The 20,160-nt window shown below is 40.7% G+C and overlaps 2 protein-coding genes across 2 annotated transcripts in view; both read right to left on the reverse strand.

The window, feature by feature from the left end:
• Positions 1–6: 6 nt before the first annotated feature.
• Positions 7–13,905, reverse strand: acvr2ba (activin A receptor type 2Ba). The gene is given in 12 exon segments (XM_034153135.1): positions 7–3,204; positions 3,894–4,018; positions 4,259–4,397; positions 4,871–4,985; positions 5,161–5,309; positions 6,130–6,273; positions 6,911–7,054; positions 7,794–7,945; positions 8,642–8,757; positions 11,281–11,459; positions 11,461–11,489; positions 13,425–13,905. Coding segments are annotated over 12 exon segments (1,539 nt in total). The 5' UTR covers positions 13,477–13,905; the 3' UTR covers positions 7–3,009.
• A 3,076-nt stretch (positions 13,906–16,981) lies between these two features.
• The window catches only part of LOC117500255 (gamma-crystallin N-B-like), a 29,394-nt gene continuing 26,215 nt past the window's right edge, over positions 16,982–20,160 (reverse strand). Inside the window, exons 2-4 of the mRNA XM_034153060.1 lie at positions 18,547–18,795; positions 17,815–17,960; positions 16,982–17,235 (exon numbers count right to left, since the gene is read on the reverse strand). Coding sequence (XP_034008951.1) covers positions 17,100–17,235; positions 17,815–17,960; positions 18,547–18,711 — 447 coding nt within the window. The 5' untranslated portion in view covers positions 18,712–18,795 and the 3' untranslated portion in view covers positions 16,982–17,099. The remainder of the gene's footprint in view (positions 17,236–17,814; positions 17,961–18,546; positions 18,796–20,160) is intronic.

Here is a 20,160-nt window from a genome sequence, read left to right on the forward strand (position 1 = left end):
AATTTACATGGTTAATCAGTGTTTGTCTTTATTTCAATATACAAAAAGATGGATGTATTCTCATCTAGTTTATATTTCTAAGCATTTCAACTCACAGATAAAATTACCATTCGTACTGTTTTAGTGAAACCAACCAACAGACGCACACACACACACACTGACACACTGCGCACACACAGTTCACATAAACAGAGGTCACACACTTGCAGTCAAACATCCATACACACTATGAGAGATGAACAATATGTTGACTGTAAAAAAAAAAAAATAGAAAGAATTTTGCTTTCACAGGATTCACACATGAAAAGGAAGAAACCTTTTACACTTGTCAAGTAAATATATACACGATAATTGATTTTTTTTGTCTTTTCTTAGTTTTTGAAGATGAGACTGACTCCATGTTAGTGTTACTAACGAGGTACTGCATGAGGTAACTGGTTTTCTGTTCAGAAGAGCTGGGTGTAAGACAGCATTTGGAGGTAACGAACGATAACGGCAGATTTTCCTTTGAGATCGTTGTTTTTTTCTGGCACAATACGTGAAAGCACCTGGGTCCCGTTCTGCTAACACACAACAAATTCACCCCACAGCATTTCTTCAATCGGGAGGTTTAACATGTGTCCTCATCAGAACACGATCCAGGTGTGATGAGATGAACTTTATTGATCCGCAGAAGAAAAACTGCTAAGTCACAGCTGAGTTTAACTACTTAAACTAATGATATTCAAGTGACTATTGCTGTATAATAAATATTGCTGGACCCTGGGACTAGCACATGCCACTGTTTACATGAATCACAACGGGGCTGCATTATAAATCATTCAATCATGTAGTTATAGACACATTGATGATATCCAAACACTAAAACCATTATTATGTATGGATTGATGTTCTTCAACACAAACTGCACAGGAGCAAGCGTCACAGACCACTGTTAAAACTGTTAAAATCACCATCTCTTCACAGCACTAGTCAAAGCACAACAGATGAGCCTGTGTGTCGTCCAACGCGGTTAAACTATCACCAAACAGGTCTGAACATCACATCAGCGGGTTAATATTGAGGTAATACTGTTCAATCTGGCATTTCCAGCAAGTGGCCAATCACAGAAGCCGCCAGCACCAAACCATTAGGGATTTTTTGTGGTATTTTTGACGATATACATACTAAGCTTTCTAAATGCAAGTGCTACCTACACAGCTTCTGATTCAGAGGAACTGATACCATTATTCATAGAAATCTGCAAAACAACCACCATTCTTGAAAAACAAAAGTATATATATATGTTTATATAGAAAATAAAATAAATCACAGGGCTAGTTGTCAGTCAACTTACTATTAAATATGTCGAGGTGGAACTGAGAAATCCCTTTCAATTTCTGTGAAATGAGAACAATAATGCCCTGATTTTGTATTTTTAAAAAACAGATCAGTGTTCGGCAACTGTGTGTTACAGGTCTATTTACAAGAATCTGCCTCTCTTCTTTTAGGTTTGTACAGCATAAACACCGTGACGACTGGTCAGGCTCTATTCAAAAAAATCTCCACAGACAAAGAGGCCCAACCGGCAATAAAATATCTCAACTACTAAAACACAATAAAATACATAACACAACTTGATATACATGTAGAAAAAGCCTGAGGTACTTGTCAGAATATCTGAGGTCAGTCTGGAAGAGTAAGCAGCTGAGGGCTTACCCAGTCAAAAAACACAAAAACAGAATATTAGCCTCACATAATATCATTAGCGTTATATTAACAAAGAATACATGTACATCTACAAATCCTTGAGTATCCTGGAATAGTCACAGCAGCATAACGGACATTCAATGTATGGTATTCATGTTATGGTTCAACTATGGCATTGCATTTGAGACAAAGGCAACCATTTGAGCACTCCTTGCATGATGTACAGTGACTGAGGTATCTGGGGACTGGTGTCCGACTGAGTCTATTGAACAAACACCCATGAAAATTAAAAAACAGACATGTTGCTTACTCAAGTATGGCCCTCAAGGATAAACCCCAACTATCTGTCCATGGTTCTCACTTTAAAAACACGCTCTTTCCATCTCACATCATTTAGTCTTCAACTTCTCACTCATTCACTCGCTCGCTCGCTCACTCACTCAGACAGTTAAAATCAAGAATGTGTAACATTGCAACTCCAGACAGCATCCGTCAATGCCCCTGGCACTGGCAAAGGAGTAACTCTGACATTTCTACAATTAAAAAACAAAATAAAATCCAGGAATACGTCCATGATAGCTAGCTGGATAGCATGGCTCTCAACTTAGAGAAAATGTTCCAAAGAAGCCTACTGGATACCTGAGAGGTAGTTCCCCGGGGACAAGGCGCTTGTCCCAAATCTTCAAAAAAGTCCAAACGTCCAATACAACTGCTCAGCTCCCGTTTCAGCTCTTCCCTTGCGAGAAAACAGCTGTGCTCCGATTTCTTTGAATCTGATTCATTCTGAGGCATTCACAGGTTTAAAATAAGGGAGCACACTCGAGTTAAAAAGAATCGAGAAGCTTCGACCCCTGAGGAAGATGAATATATTTTGTTTAACAGTCTCAAAAGGGTTCCTCCGAGGTGTGCAGCACGTCGACCGAGGTTTGGAGCAAGAGTTTGTTTCATTTGGCCGCAGAAGATCATGACCAAGACAGGAAAACGACAAAGATAACAACTTATGAGGTAATAAAAATAGACTAACACGAAAGAAATACATGAGGTAATGACGATATTTAGGATTTGACACATGGTTGTTATCAGATGTGCCCATCGCATAACTTATTACTACTTCAAAACTACAGCAGATGGATGTGTTAGTAGTAGATCCGACTTAAAACACCAATGAACTGAAATACCAGTATTGGGGGGAAATAGCAGCTGCATTCAAGTTGCTAGTTGTTGTTTTTTAAACGTTTTTAAATATTCACGGAGATCCGCTGAGTTTGGATTTGAGAAATAAAAAGTCAGGAGCTCAGGGGGAAAGGTGGCGTCCCCCGTTCAGGTGCTGGACTCTTTGGGAGGTAGGTCCTCGTTGGTGAGAGACGTCACGATGGAGACGGGGCTGTCTGAGGTAGTGCTGCTGGTCGTCCTGGAGATCTGGCCGATGCGCTCCTCCACGCAGCCGGCGGACAATCGCGCCTCTGCGTCGTGGTCCCAGCATTCTTCAATGGTCTCACACATCTGGTTCAAACCCTGCAGCCACACACCAGAAGACACAGGAGAGTTAGTATCAGTGGTGTAAAGTATCTAAGTACATTTACTCAAGCGCTGGACTTAAGGACAATTTTGAGATACTTGTACATTACTTGAGTATTTAGACGTGTTTTTGGACTTCAGAGGTACACATTTGTACTATTAATACTTTGAGTTGCTTTGCAGATTTGGATTTACAATGTGAAATATAAACACACTTAGACAAGACTTTAGTTACACCTCGAGTAAATTCACAAGCTACCCTGCGCTATATAAAGTCATTAAAATAAGCTGTAAGTATATTTTGATGCCAATACTTTTGTACTTAGGTAACATTTTGAGTAAAGGACTTTTACTTGTAACAAAGTATTTCTACACTCTGATATTTCTACACTCTGATACTTCTACACTATGGTCTTTTTCTTAAGTACAGGATGAGTACTTCTCCCACCTCTGGTTAGTTAGTATAAAACCCAACTTTAAATTCAAATCAATTCCATGGGACAGAAATGCATCCCTTTTTCTGCGGCCTGAAGGATTAAATGTAACTGAAAAAAGTTTCAGGAACATCAGCAAATTCGGAGAACTGTGACCTTAGATGATCGAGCTGTATTTACTGGAATAAAGGATGCATGACATCCTGGAATTTCTCTGGAAACAGCGCGAGCTATTCTTCTAATGTTACTCACGGGATGTTTGAGCCAGCAGTCCTTGATGGCTGGACGCATCTTCTTATGCACGACCACATCCTGCAGATCCTCCAGGGTGGGATGCTGGCCGATTTCTTCCTCAAACGGTAGCATGTACTCGCCAACTGTACAGGGGGGGGGCATTGAGGGCGCAGGATGGAAAGCGTTACACGGTGATCAGGGTAAGAAAACAGTGCAGCATTAAGATGAAAATCTGAAACCCTATTTAAAGAGTAACAACAAACGTTACACCTTTAGCCTTTCCCAGGAAAAAGGAAAACTAATCCTTTGTTTATTAGGTCAGCCTGCAGCACAGTGACCTTTCACCTGTGACTGAAGCGGCATTCCTGCCCTGTTTGACTCACCGTCTGTCACTGTGCAGCGGGACACCAGCTCCCACAGCACCAGGCCCATAGCGTACATGTCTATCCTCAGGAAGGAGTCTCGCTGGAAGTTGATGGCTCCCTCCAGCACCTCTGGAGCCATGTAACGCCTCGTACCCACCTGCAAAGACAACGGATTCTAATAAATATGAGTATGTGCAAATATGATGTTTCTCAAGAGTTATGCCGTCTGGTAACATTCCTGGAAGTTAGTCTTTTTAAAGCATCAACCCAGTGGCTACAAAGACACTTATTGTACCCAACAGCGCTAATTAAAGTAACAGGAAATAATGTTTTATTATACAACAGCATCCTGCTTCACTGCAGGGCTAACAGACAACAAAGTAACCTCAAAACTATTATAAGTTATTTAGCCAGGATCAATGCTTTGTAAGTATCATAAGTGCTTTACTCATCATCATAATGCTCATCTTCAGGTTAATAGTTGTGTTTAAGATGTATACCATGCACATGTTAACTTTCTTGGAACCAAATCTGAAGAGCTTGTTGAATCCCTTGCTTCCTACAGAAACAGCTTGAGGCGTCTTATTTCAGTTTGTGAGTTACATTAGTGGAAATAAAGAGATTCCTTACCTGGCCATGAGTATCTCCTGGAGGTTTTCCTGGTTCAAATCGTACAGCGAGCCCAAAGTCTCCAATGATTGCACTCAGATCATCTCGAACCATCACATTCTTACTCTTGAAGTCCCTGGGAAATTCATTTCAGGACAAAACTCATTAAAGTGCTGTAATTAGATACATGTTTACTCACACATACTAACACAACCAGGAGAGGGCAGTACTTATTAACTACAATCAGTTGTGCTCTGGTTTTCAGTGTGTTGAGGTTCGGGAAAGGCAGTAAAGGTGCATTGTGTCTCTACCTGTGGGCGATGGTGGGTTTGGGCCCCTCTCCCTTGTAGCTGGGAATGTCCTCATGGAGGTAAGCCAAGCCGCGGGACATGGTCTCTGCTATGTGGCACAGGTCTCCCCAGCTTACAGTGTTCCCCTTTAGGTGGTCCGTCAATGAGCCCTGTACACAAACAAAAACTGGGATTAAAAACTGAACAAGAATCTAAATTTGAACCAATTTCCCAGATACCGTTAGTGTCCATTTATTGAGCCAACTAAAACCCTGGAATAGATGGTTTTTGGTCCCATGTTTTACTTCATTTGCCAGCTGAAAAGCATAGTCTGGAAGAATTACAAGAGGCGTCTAAATTCAAACAATAGAGCTTAAAATACCATGCTGATAAAAAAAGAAACATTAAAGCAAACAAATGACACATGAACAGATGGCACTGAGACAATTACCGGAGCTAAAGACGTTTGTCATGGATGTAAGGTGATACAAGGACAAGCTTTGGAAGGTCATCACACAAACGTAATGCTGCATTTGTGGGCATGGTAATTATCGTTTAATCCTGTTTTGATGTATTAATACCTTTGTGGACAAGAGTGATGAACAGGATATTCTGGTAGCCTCGAGGTGTTTAATCAGACAGTATCATTTCAGGCACACACACACACACACACACACACACACACACGTTTGAACACTTAAAGTAACACTCGACACATAATTGCCTGTAAAAAGAAATGTCATTAAATGCTTTGAAAAACACCCTAAGAAACACACTTCCTTGCTTTAAGGTATGCTGTGTACAGAAGAAGTGCCATAAGTAATGAAATCCACTTTAATAAAAGCTGCGAAGCGCTTGTTGTAAATAAAAGGCTTCTACCAATATTGGAAAAAGTCCAGCAGTTCTAGTAAACAAAGAAGCCCTATACTGTACCTCAGCACCAATGCTCTATATGTGGGGATATATATATATAGGAGGCAGTGCACTCACCCTCTCATGAAACTCGGTGATGAGCCACAGCTCCGTCTCCAGGTTGCTGCCGTGCTTCTCTGCAGCGATGTAACGTAGGAGGTTTTCATGTCGCATCCCCGGAGTCAGGAAGATGTCCCGCTCGTTTATCCATGACTGCTTGTCCTATTCGAACACACAGATAAGAAAGTGTTTAGGATATCACAATTCATACGAGCACTTTTAAAGATAATGGGCTTTTTTTCATTATATGTTGCCCAAAGCCCCAGTGTGTGCCTCTTGAGTATACAAATTAGACTCAAGTTACATTGCTAAGCATCCAACCTGCCAAAACCTATATAGCCAGTTATGTTGTGATTTAACAATACTTTGTTGCTGTTATAAATGCATGTGAATCACCATCAAACCACATGGATGAAAACATATTCCATCCATTCTAGCCACTGAGGATTTTCACCGGTTTGCACCCAAACAAAGATGGTAACCAGAAATGACATATTTTCTTTTTAAATGTGTACAAACGTGAACCAATATAACAAATATCCGTTGTATGCTATTGTTAGGCAGTACCAACTTCAGAAATGGGTCGAAAATGTATTATTGTGCAACCATGAGGATATGTAATCCTCCAGATGGTTAGGAGTCTCTGAGGATTTCAAAGATCACAGGTGGTAAATCATTTTTCAAAGAATTGGATGCTTGGCTTTGGCTCAAAAGGAATGTTAATAGATGTGGGAAAAATAACTGGAGCTACAATGCAGCAATCAAAGAGAAATACAAGTGCCATGAATGATTGACATACCTGAACAGGGAAGACCTTTACAGCAACATATTCGCTCATCAGCTGGGCCTTCCAGACACAACCAAAGCGGCCCCTGGCTTTGATTTCCAGCAGCTGCAGCGGTTTCAGACCCACCGAGGGGGAGGGAGGAGTCAGTCCAGGATCCTGAATAACGGATGAGGAAGACCAGTTAATCAATCAATCTACGAAGGTTTATTTATATTTTATATTTCACACTACATGTTATTTCTTTGACGCTTTTATCAAGACGCTTTTATCAAGACGCTTTTATCAAAAGAAACGTACATACTATTAAATACTGTAGACCTGCCCATGAGAGCGTTGAGAGAGTTGAATATCTTGCCCAAGGACACTTCAACATGTTGACTACACGCTTGCTTAACCCCTGTACCACAGTATTACAAATTGTTCTCAGGCGGCTTAACAGTTTGTACAACACACTATATCCTTTCCTTAGACCATTCCAGCGAACAAGGGAAAAACTTGCAAAGAAATCCTACAATTAACGGGGAAAAATAAGAAATCTTCGAGTGCAACCAGAGGGATCCCTCTCCAAGGACGGACAGCTGTGCAGTAGATATCAAGTGTACAGATTAAAAAAGATAATGAATTTACAACCAAGCAATAAAAACGATAATGTGAATTTATGAGTCGTATCAAGTCTTCACCCTTTGCTAAATTGATCTAAATATGTTGGCACTTCTCCTCCCTTCAGTACAAAATCCTTCAGGAGTATAACAGAACAGAGTGACTATGATCAGCAGCAGCAGCAGCAGCAGCAGTCGCCAGCAGTACAGAAACAAGCATGCAGGGATGAGTGATCCCTCAGAGCCGCAGAGCAGCACTTTAAACGAGAGTCGGGGTGGGGTATGGCCTCTCTCACCTCGCTCAGGTCTACATGGCCGTAGGGAGGTTTGCGGTGGCGGTACATCCACAAGGCCAGCACCAGGGCCAGGGACAGCACGCAGAGAGGCAGCAGGGAGTACACCAGCACGTTGAGGAGCGAGGGCACTCGGGGCGGAGGCCGGATTTTCACTGTCAAGGAGGAACAGAATAATTACAGTATGTCAGCTTTATTACATGTAGGTCATAAGCAGCACCACAAGCTGTCCTCGGTGACTGCTGATATAAAAAAAATACATTTTATCTAGATGATATGGCCTTGATCTCCACTGACTGAGTCGCTCCAGTGTGAAGAATGGGGAAAATAGGCTTGTAAAGGTGTTTCAAATCGTATTCTTTCAAACATTTATTCAGCGGAAATTGAGTATATGAATCATACCATGCATCTAAAGATGTTGTTATGTATCCTGGGCAAAATTGAGTTCCATCAGTTTAGAATAAAATAAAAGATAAATTGCAAAAAAGAAATCATAATATATATAGATAAGAATCTAAGCAAAGATGTGAAGTAAAAAGATAAAAAAAAAGTTTTAAAAAAGACCAAAAAAATGTGAAAACAACCATAAGATAATTTTTTTTAGTCTCAGTAGGAAACCTACAAGAAAACTAAAAGGTTGATTACCAAATGTCTTACAACCAGGCACGATTTAGCAATATTTACAAAGAAAGAAAATAGCAATTCTGTGTAAAATGCCTGTGTGTGGTATACACAATGTCTTTTTTTTTTACTACTAGATGTAAGGCTAGGCTTCACTCCCACTAATCGGAGGGGAAAAGCAAAGACCTATTTTCTGCCTGTACTATATGTGGGATGCATTTGCCGCTCACCTCGGTTGCCAATTCCAATCAAGTCAGGAAGGTGGGTGAACCGCTCATTGCAGTAGTTGCCCTCGCAGCAGCAGAAGAAGACCTGAGGGTTCTCCTCCATGGAGACGCACTCTTGCCTGAAAGAAGAAGACGACACACCTGAATTATTTCGTTGTCAACCATATCTCGAAAGTAGATACATGTCAAGCATTTTTCATAATAACAGTAGAACTAACGTTGTGTTTGTAGAGCAGATTGCTTCTGCTGTAAATCCACCCTTTACGCAAAGAACATCATTGTTGTTGTCGAGGTTCATTTTCATATCTCTGACTTTAACCCAGTCCTGTCGTTGCTTTTGGAAAATGGTAAAGCTGCTAATGTATAAGCCAACAAAGACTCAATTATAGGGTGCATAAATGAGCCAAATCTATTTAAATATGAACATATCGTCTTGTTTACCTAGTAAATTATCAACATACACAATTATTGAACTGTCTGTCATGATTCAAATGAATCACAGGGTTTCTAAAACGTTAGGCAAGTGACTAAATTACTGCTCTTAAAAGCTATTATTCATCTTTCTAACTTTGTCTCCAAAATTGCTCAAATTTCCCAACCACTGTTTTTATTTGTTGTCACTATTTGATTGAGCCTTTTGTTACTGATCCGTTTTATCCATGGAGAGTAAAAGCAAACAGCCCTTCAGGCTTAAGCTTTTTCAGCTGATGAACACTGGCATGCCACTGTCACTCATCAGCACGAAAACCACCTTTAACAATCACAATTGAATGAGGCTCTAACACGTTGCTAAAGAACTACCTGTTCTATTGGCGGCGAATGACTAATTCTTTATAAGCACAAATGTGTCATCTGGGGGATATTATTACAGTCCTGTTTTCTCCAGCTGGCCTTCATGAGCTACAAGAAAACACCAGCTTGTTCACAATGTTGTGGTTTGAATATTTAAAGTTTGATCACGCTGCACAGCTCTGCACTGGCTGCTGATAAAGGCTAGTTTGAAATTCTCCTCCTGACTTAGAAACTCCTGCGAGGCCGGGTGCCACCGTATCTCTGTGCCATCGCCGGGCTGTGGACACTAAGCTGTACTCTGCACCGGCGATACAGATACTATCTGTTACTCCCACTAAGAAGGAGTGTGAGCTCTGCTGGCTGCAGAGCATTTGGCAAACATGAATTCTTCCTGTTGAAATCACTTCCACCATCTAATGGAGTCTGCTTCTTTAACATGATTGGAAATTGCATTTTCATATCACTTCAGTTTACCTCAACATGTTTGGGTAGTTTCAGACATTTAATACGAGTGCTGTGTTTGTGTAGATACTTCCATGTGTGGATGTAGTGGGCCAAACTCCTTCTAGGTTTTGGCTGGTTTGATACAAGTTGTCTGTCGTTGTTCACTCTTCAGAAATAAATGGATAGCTTTTGGATAATTCATCAACTATATGAGTAACTTGTCAGTAAAACTATTTAATATTTGCTAAGATATCAAATTATTCAATGTGTACATTTTCTGTTTTTTCGCGATTAATTGAATATGTAATATCTATGGGGTTTGTACCCTGAAACAGACAAAGGAGTAGTTGAATAGGTTATCTTGGGCTCGGGGAAATAGCCATTTTAGTTAATAAAATAGTCAAGATTAAATAAGAGGCTTTAGACGTTTCAGCACTATACTCCTTTAATATAAGCTCATTTGCTGTGTGTATGTCTAAAGTATTCATAGAGGTGGCTATGTGTGTTTGTCAATTTACGTAATGTGTGCTGAGACTTGAACTAAGTCACAAGTTTATTGAGTGCAATTTCAGCTAAAGCAGTCAGTCTTATATATATACACAACAGCAATACATCCTGCCCGCATGAAGGTAATAATGGGCCATCTTGGTCGAATCTGTTTTTACAGAGGAGATGATTTAACTGTATAATCTTTTTGGAGGATGTAGTTTGTGGAGCTGTTGAAACGTATTGATTCATACTAAAAAAGGTGTTTTATTATTTTCTCATCCCCGCTTATAACAACAAGAGTCGGCTAAATAACAGATGCACCCAGTCTGTATAATAAACTGGCAACTGCGTGAATGTAATGCATGTTGAGATTTATATTTGTGACAAAGCAATGCAAATATGTAAAAACAAATCTATATGCAAATAGGTCACAGATAATATATCCAGCATATCTTCATTTTATGATTTGGTTTATGTCAAGTTGGGATGTTGTAAGGCTTCAACGGATGATTCTTGATTATTTAAATCTGCTGATCCATCGTATGATCTGTACAAAATGTTACTTAAAAAAGGGAATAATGCCGGACATAATTTTCATGTGTAAATTGCTTGTTTTGTCCAAATACAAGGACATAACCCACAGACAATACATTTAAAGTGATAACATAATCCTAACATTTGAGAAGCCAGAAACACCTATTTTTTCATTTGATGGGCTGATTGACATGTTTTAGCATTAGATGTTTTATTTCTGCAGCTGAAAAGGCCCTGTGTCAAAGAACCATAGCTGTCTTGAACTACATGCATCTACGGAAGATGATTTTTGTGTTGTACTCCCTGCCAGTCACTCTGGATACAAGATACCTAAAACATAAATGTAAATGCAAGGTGGCGATGACCTCGCTCAGTGACCCCACCTGTCATAGCAGTTGAAGTCGTCCAGCCAGCAGCCTTTCTTCACCAGCTTGATGGTCCCTGAGGAGTTGAGCCAGGAGGAGTAACAGTGCAGTCGCTTGTCCTTCTCCCCCTCGCAGCGCTCGAAGCCGCTCTGGTTGGTCCTCTCCGTACGCCAGTTATCATTGTAGTACACACACTCCCCGGGTCTCTGCTTCGCCCAGACTGTACCCTGAGAAGGACAGAAGGCCTCAGTCAGCTCACGTCTTAATGAATTGGAAATCAACAGCGGAAGCACAGACATATGGTGCAGGATCTGCTCGATGCCACGAAGAAACATCACTGAGCAGAGCCTCTATCATCACTGTGGCACACGGCCAAGTTCGGGAGCTCTGTGTAGTGAAAAGGGACTTCCTCTGGGCATAGAAATTGTTGCTGAATTGTAGTTCAGCCTAATCCCATTCACTAAAATATCTATTCAGAGAGTAACAACTAAAAAGAAGGGAACAATTTAATTAGCAACAGAAAAACAATGGTATGCCCTGCTGTGATATAGAAAACCACCAGTGTGCTACTTCTATAGATAAGGACTTGCTGTAGTGTGACACATCTGGAAACACAGATAGGAGCTTTTTCTTTAAGGGCTTTTACTGTCATTTAGCAGGAATAGTTTCCCTATAACCAAGTTGAAACTTGACAAAAGCTTTCAGTCTCCTACAATTCCTGATTGAAGATGTTCTCTTTGGGATTTAGTGTTGGACACACTGAAGGAACATATGTAAGAGGTGTTTTTGATTAATTCAGCAGCAGATAACATGTAATTCACAATGGCTCTCGGACATTCATGCCTAATCTTTGTTCGCAGAAAAAATAGTGGCTGTCTCTTTAAATCCCTGCCTATAGGAGGCCGCCCATCCCCCAGCGTTACCCCCATCAACCCATTACACACACAGGCACGCATCCACTAACACACACACACATACATTTAGTTGTCCGGCAGCGTACAATGGATTTCATTATAGAATAAGGGGGTGCATGCAATGACCAAACATCATTCTCATTATAAAGTATTGAATAAATGAAGGTAGTAAAGATTAACATACACACACACTGTCGAGATGTTCAATGCTCCATTGAGCCGAGATGGCATTTCTGATATCTGTGGTCACATGATCCGGGAGGACTTTTACTACAAGATCATTCCCCAACCCCCCTCCCTCTGTCACTTACTGAGGCTTACACCACAACAACATGAATTTGGAGAAGCAGCTTACTATATACTCCGAGTCCTAATCTATAAACCATAAAGGCATTAGCCACAGCGCTATTTGACAGCTGCCTGAATAAAAAATGTATTACAGTTCGGGGGGAAAGTGGAAAGGCAAAGTGGATATTATTGTTCCCAAAAGCACTACAGGGAATGCCTAGCTAGGGGACAAAGATGAACGTGTTGGGAGCACACATATGAGTTGCAAGCAATGGCAAAGAAAATCACCAAACAAAAGAAAAAACAACCCCTTATGCTCTATTTCACGGGGTTACAAATCACAGGCTTTAGAGACGAAACTGTGTAACAGTAACCTCAATTTGAGGTAAAGACCTGACTTCACACAACAGCTGCTCTCTCGTCAAATCAAACGCACATTGATTTATGAAAATCCTTTTCGGGGAAACGGTGTTATCAAAGGCTCTTGTTGAGGCTGTGACCACAAACAGGAGAGCAGACCTGATGTAGCCTATAAGGTTTCAGGATGTTGATGCAGCTGCTGCCTTCTATTCCTGCCACTGTTAGGAAAGCCGAGGGGGACGCAACAGTTTTACATTTGGATATATTTGGGGGAATTTATTCAGCCTAAAAAGCTGTATTTAATGCCGTTTCGTGTATTTTCTTCGCGTAAAAAGTCTCAGCTTTCCCTCGAATAATTCCCGTGTGTGAATTAGAGGTGGTTGTGGGGGCAAACAGAGAAAAGGCGATTATGGTAAGAGAATAAAATCCCCACCGCTGACCGATAGTATCTACAGCCAACAAAAGTTTAAGCCACAAACACACGAAAACTCGCTCGCGGGTCGAAATTTCCACCGCAAAAAATTACACACTTAAATGTCTCTGCTCCGGACTCGGGGAACAAAACTGTTGCAAATTCAGAACCAACAAAAAGCAGCTTACCTGCACATAAAGTTCCCAGAAGAAGTGAACAAGTCAGCCATGAAAAAGACATGTTCCGTTTTTATTTCAGGACCGATATTTCCCCCGCTTTCCGTCGCGAACATTAAAACTCAGGTTGTCCGAAACATCAGTCCAGGATCAAAACGACCACAGGCCTCCGGTCCCTCCAGCAGCCTAACCACCACCACAACGCGTGTCAATAGCCGCGACGCTGCAACAATGTTGCAAGAGAAGATAGGAGCGATTAACTGACTGTTAGTCCAGTAATACGGGCAGCATTTCGCGTCGGAAGTGGATCCAAAAACCGAATGGAAAGCGTTTAAAGCATCCGAGACGAAAGCTCAGCGCTCTTTTTGAGGTTATTCACTTGAATAGTAGCACCGCTGCATCGGGAGGTCGGTCGGGGTTTACATGCATGTTACTGATCTGTGTCCAAAATGGCTCCTAAATGGGGAATGGGCTGCAAACAGGGAAACCCGGATGTGTAAACACAAAGAGGGGAATTCAGGCAGCCAGCGTGTGACCTTAACACGACACCGTAGATACACGCCTGGAATGACTTTATTTTAGCCTCGTATCGATAGATACTACGTTCATTTAATCTTTTAAAAACTATCGGAGGGGAATAATACGTAGGGGAAATATTTGTGCTTTTCATGTTGGTATTTGCCCCGGTCCCAGCTGGTATACACTTGCACTTTCTGTGGTCAGAGTGGGTATTCTACTACTACTTTTCGCTTCCTATCATTTAGCCCGGGGTTTAAATTACATTTTCAGGAAATGTCTCATTATTCTACTCGTTATAAATAGGATAGTGCGATATTTTTAGCCTCTTAAAAAAATCTACGGTATTATGTTTTAATTGTATTTACAGTATACCAATACACAGTACTTACAAACTCAAAGTGTCCTAGCTAATTCAATATTTACATAACACAACCCATTATATCTGTTTATCTGTATCAGTGTAATAAATGTGTTTTTCAGCCCCACAAAGAGTATAATAAATTCTGAGGATCTTTTCTATCTGAATGATCTTTTATGCATTAGTGGCACTGCTAAAAATAGCTGACCTAATTTGGAGTAACAGGATACATTAAATGCTATTTTAAATAAATTCGTTCTAATTGCTTATTTCTCTGCCAGCCTATGGGTCCTAATATAAAATATTTATTACATAGCACAACCAAAATAGAGCCAAACCGTGGCTCATAATGAATCACTTTGCATTTGTAATATTACCACAAAACAGGAAATGTGTGACAACGTTCTTCCCCAATCTCTTCCATAGTATTATTTTATAAGTTTGCCTTGTTCTCTTGATAATTGCTAAATAAGACAGACTTAGTGACAAAGTTCGGTCAGACTGCAGACTCATAAGTCTACCATGCAGCCAACAGACAGCCACTTATAAAAGTATTTCCTTTAAAAAGGTTAAGCTTTAACTCATTTCCTCTCCACTAATTTGGTATGCTTTTCTTTTGTAATCCCCCCACTTAAGAGGAATGCACAGCTCCATTAGAGCAAATAATCAAGTATTTTTATTGAAATGAAATAGACATCTATGGATATAAAATACCATTGCACATAGTTTGTCCTTGCATAGCATCTGCCACGCTCTTTCAAAACGGTAATCCTTTGTGCAAAAAAATAAACCCCATCATTATAGAAAATCAGCAATGACATTGTTAAAATGCCATTAAGGCTTGCTCACAGTTTCCTTCTCTCCTTTCTCATCTTTGACATCCAGACGAATGGCATGTTGGTGACACCCAGACAATTCATGGAGTAAATGGTTCAGGAATAAGGTTAGACATAGGTAATCGCCCTTAAACTAGTGCCACTGAGTGTAACTCAAGACAAAGCATTTCCTCATTAAGCCATCCCATATTGACCCTGTAACTCGATAGAGGCCATGAGCAAAATGTTGTAAAGATAGGTGTTCTGTTGTCATGACATTTGGAAGAGAAAGCACATGAGTGCTCATTAAAGGTCTTATGGTCACAGCCGTATGTGACATTCCCAAAAGAATAAGAGCACAGGGGAAATGATGCATTGGTGCATAAATAAACATGAAACTATGAGCTAATAATGTTGTAAAATGCTGTTTAAGATATCTTATGGCAGTCTGCTACTGCTTATACTGCATATTATAAACACATGTCCATTCAGATAAACCCTGAATGGACAACATTAAAGAGGCCCTATTGTGGTTTTCTGTTTCCTGTAGTGTGAGGTTTTTGTGCATTTAAATGGTCTGCAAAGGCTAAAATCCCTCTTTTCCCTCCAGAGGGAGTAACTACCTTGCCTGAAATGCTCGATTGTACTCATTTGTTTACTGCCCGAACATAGTGATATCCCTTTGAAACACTCAGCTTCTATTGGCTAGCTCTCCAACACATTGTACGTGATAGATTAAGGGGCAGGACATCTCTAAGCGGCTGACCAATCACAACTGAGCCGGCCAGCTAACCAATCAGAGTAGACTGGGCTCTGGTTTCAGACATAGGGTGAAAAGAGGTGCTGCAGCACAGGCAGTATGAGAAAAATAATTGAACATTAAAATATGTAAACATATCACAGTAGAGCAGGGGTCGGCAAGTAAGTTTGGCATGGGGCCAATTTTTTTACACATATAATACAATTATGAACCTGAACATTTGCATACTAGTGCTCCTTTAATTAATACATAATTCAGAACTATTGTTTATTTTATTTGGTAATCTTAGTTCATCCACAGAAGAATTGCAAAATCTGGGTATTTTTCAGATGTTTGTGACAATGACGTTGCAAGTCCCTATTGTGACCACTTAAAAAACCCTGAGGTGAGCGTCAGGACTTCACAGTAAAATAGATAAATGACACTAGGTGGTAGCAGAGCTCCCGGGGCAGGGGCAGATACAGCTTCAACCTGTCCAATATCTCTTTTTCACTCTTGATTTATACACTGTATATGTTCAGAGACCACACCATTTTTATTGTTTACTGCTGTCTGCCAAACCCGGGGGCAAGAGTTTGTGGCGTAGTGGACTAGTACGTTGGTGTTCGGATCAGGTGTTCGGAGCGAGGGAGCACAGGTTCAAACCCCACTGCAGTCAGCATGTCGTTGTGTCCCTGGGCAAGACACTTCACCCCAAATTGCTCCTGTGGGGATTGCCCACAGTATTGAGTATGTAAGTCGCTTTGGATAAAAGCATCTAACAAGTGACATGTAATGTAATGTTTCATTTTAGCATTAAAAAACCCATTTCATTTCCCTTCTGAATGTTTAAAATGCCACTATAGCTTTCTATTAATCTGTGTTCAGTGGTATTCAGAGTATCTCATTTAACTTGGTAATGGATCCATTAGTTGTGTAGTTATGGTGTATAAGAGACAGCAATTACCTGAGTCATAGCCTGCAGCCATTTCTACACTGCAGTGTGGTAAGTGAAGAGTTTCAAACAGGGAAAACATGGAAATAAGATTGAAGATAGTGTCAGATCACTATTACAACCTTTGAATAATTCAGTACAAAAATAAAAAAAGGAACAAGCAATGTCAAACATTTTCTTCATATTTTATTATTTTACTGCCCCACAGAGTCAGCATGGGATTACTTGACAGTGGGGTGTGTTTTTCCTCAGTTGATGATCTGACGCTCGCAGACACATTGCCTGTGACTGTGAGGGGCTTTTAGAAGTAGTTTGCCACCCTGCGAACAGACTGGATGCTGGGGTTCTCTGCCTGCCACTCCATGTGGGTGCTGTAGTTTCTTCTCTCCACGATGTACATGCGTCCGCGATAGTTAGGCTCCTCATACATCACCCAGCTGTTTGGGAAAATGAATAAAAACATTAACATATATTTAAATATAATACATGTATGACAGTGTTCTATCTGACTTGTCGTATATACTGTCTAAAATCAATGTTTAGAGTTTAAAGGGCCAACATATTAAAACATATTGTCTGTCATACATCTTGTATTTATAGCTATAGATGATTTATCGTTTTCCCTAAGATCTGAGAATTTAGTTTTTTAAGCATAAATAAATTAAGTCATGACTTATAAATTCAAAAAACGTATTTCCCAAGCTTCTCTCATTTACACTGAATTATCCTCAGACATTGACAGAGTATCAAGGACACTTTTTCTAGAAAGTGATGCTGCTGTATAATGTCTAATGCGACATTAAAACCTATGGAATACACAAACAAGCAAACAAAGTGCTAAGTGTGAATCTACTGATAAAGAGGTGTTTTTGCATGTCAAAACTAATAAATACATCTTTCAAATGTTTATTTGGGGGCGAACTGACCATTTCAAAATGCACATGTTGGTGCTTATAAGTTGTCTGAGCAGGTTAAAACACTCTGACCAACTGTTTCCCTGCTTCAGAGATACTTACGCTCCATCTCCATAAACCTTGACGGAGTTGACGCAGCTCTTGGTCAGACCACGAGCCTGCAGGAAGGGGCAGTCTTCACACAGCTCCACACACTGGCCTGAGAAGTTGTCTCCCTCGAACAGCTCCATCCTGTAGTGCTCTCCATGCTGTAGAGGATAATAACATGCCCTCTCACTGATTCTTAGCAAAAATAGTCAACTTCAACTCATTGCATAGAACCAAGGTCTTTATAAGACAAGCACTGTGTTGTATGCATCAACACATTCTATAGAAATCTACAGGTTAAATGTTCACGGAGGACAATATGTAAAACCCACGCTCTACAATACGTCTCAAGTGCACTTTAAATATGTGATTTTCTGCCAGCTGATGGCGTTAATGTATGAGATGTGAAGACCTGCAAGCTCTCGATATGCTTCTGTACACCAACACACTTATTTCTGAGCCTATAGGAAATCATTCTGCAGTAATTGGAAAAACAGAAGTGCACACATGTGCCAGCCTTAAAAAAACAAATATTTGTCTGTCCCTGGGGTCTTTCTGTCTCTGTCTTTCCCTTACACACACGTACACGTTTCACACACACACACACACACACACACACACACACACACACACACACACACACACACACACACACACACACACACACACACACACACACACACACACACACACACACACACACACACACACACACACACACACACACACACACACACACACACTTACCATCCTGATTGGCTTGCAGGATCCCATGTGATCGTTATGGGCATTCCAGCGCTGGAATTCGGGGTACTCTCCATGCTCCAGAATGTACTGCTGGCCCTTGAAGTCTGGGTGGTCATAGCAGACGTAGGCCCCGCTCTCCACACGGACAGAGTTCACCCTGTTCATGAAGCCACGGTCCTGGAAGTTGTCACAGTCGCTGCAGATCTCCAGCTTCCTCCCGGTGAAGCATTTCCCCTCATAGAACACGATCTGTTTGTTAAAGCAGTGGAGATTCAAATATTAAACGGATACTGGAATGGAAAAAGTCGTAAAGATCTATTGTCAAAGTGCCACTCAACATTTAAAACGTGAAGTTGGACCAATCAGCTATCACAACTGCCTTTGAAGTTGACATTTGTTTGTGTGCCGTAACATGATTTAGTTTTACTGCCATCCTCTGTTGTGGTACTCACCTTTCCTGAGTACTGAGACATTTTCCACTGTTAGCTGTTCCAAACAAGTCACAAAGTCTAAGTGGAAAAATTTGGCCTCCCAGATATATATGGACAACAGGGAGTGTGGCGGTATCGCGAGGCAGAGGCAACAAAAGCACAACAATGGGGGGTTTAGACATTTTGCCACATGGACAGTTTCCCATACATGTGCCACTGCTGATATTGTAGTTTGGCTCTTTGGGTTGGACCAAACAATAGAAGGGGAGAGATTCTGCTATGATTGGGCTTTGGGAGTGATGTTGCAGAATATTATGTGGGTGGTGGTGGGAAAACAAACAAAGAAGTGAAATCAGAGGTGAAAGGACAAAGTGCACATGAGAAAATCCACCTTCTGATAACTTGTGTGAGTAACTGGGAAAATGTAAAAAGGTGTGGTCCTAGTTAAAGTCTGAGTTTTGATGGCAGCAGATCTGATACTCCGAAACAGATTTTCCTCCAGCTTTTCTTCCAGCTCACTCTCTGTTGTGTTTCTCTGCTGATCCAGGCACAATCCCTGGATACTTTAGACCTTGACCCATGACAATTTCCCACCGTTAAAGCATCAAAGAGCAGCAGTTTTTAAGGTAAAACAGGTGGAGCAGGATACAAAACAGATAAAAACCTGTCTTTCATGTACTGTACGATTTCAGCCCCCTCTCTCTTTCTAAAGTGGCATAGAGAGGAGATAAAACACACACATTATGTTTGAAAAATGGTTTTCACATTAAAGCTGTCAATCAAGGCCATAAAATGGGTAAAACACTAGTGTGTTGGTTGTTTGTTCATGAGTAGAGTTTTGAAATTCATCAAAAAGAGATATGATATAATAGATTTTTAACATATTTGTGTAAATAATTAGCTGCATTTTTCACCCAGACACTGGTGGATTGGAGGTACTCTAAATTGGACTCAGGGAAAATTGAGTTCACATTTCTTTAGCACCAAAGAAAAAACTTCTTTTATGCAGCATCTCTCTAAGAGACATTTATTTCAAGTGTTTAACAGTTGAGCAGGAGTGCCAGTCTTTCATCTTCTTTCATTAGTGCTATTCAAGTCCATGCAGGCTTTGTATAGAGGCAATTCACGAGTCTGAAGGCGAGGTTAGTGAGAGCACCGAGCTGCAGGTATTACACCTCATATA

This window comes from Trematomus bernacchii, unplaced genomic scaffold (genome assembly GCF_902827165.1).
Source record: "Trematomus bernacchii unplaced genomic scaffold, fTreBer1.1, whole genome shotgun sequence".
Lineage (NCBI taxonomy): Eukaryota > Metazoa > Chordata > Actinopteri > Perciformes > Nototheniidae > Trematomus > Trematomus bernacchii.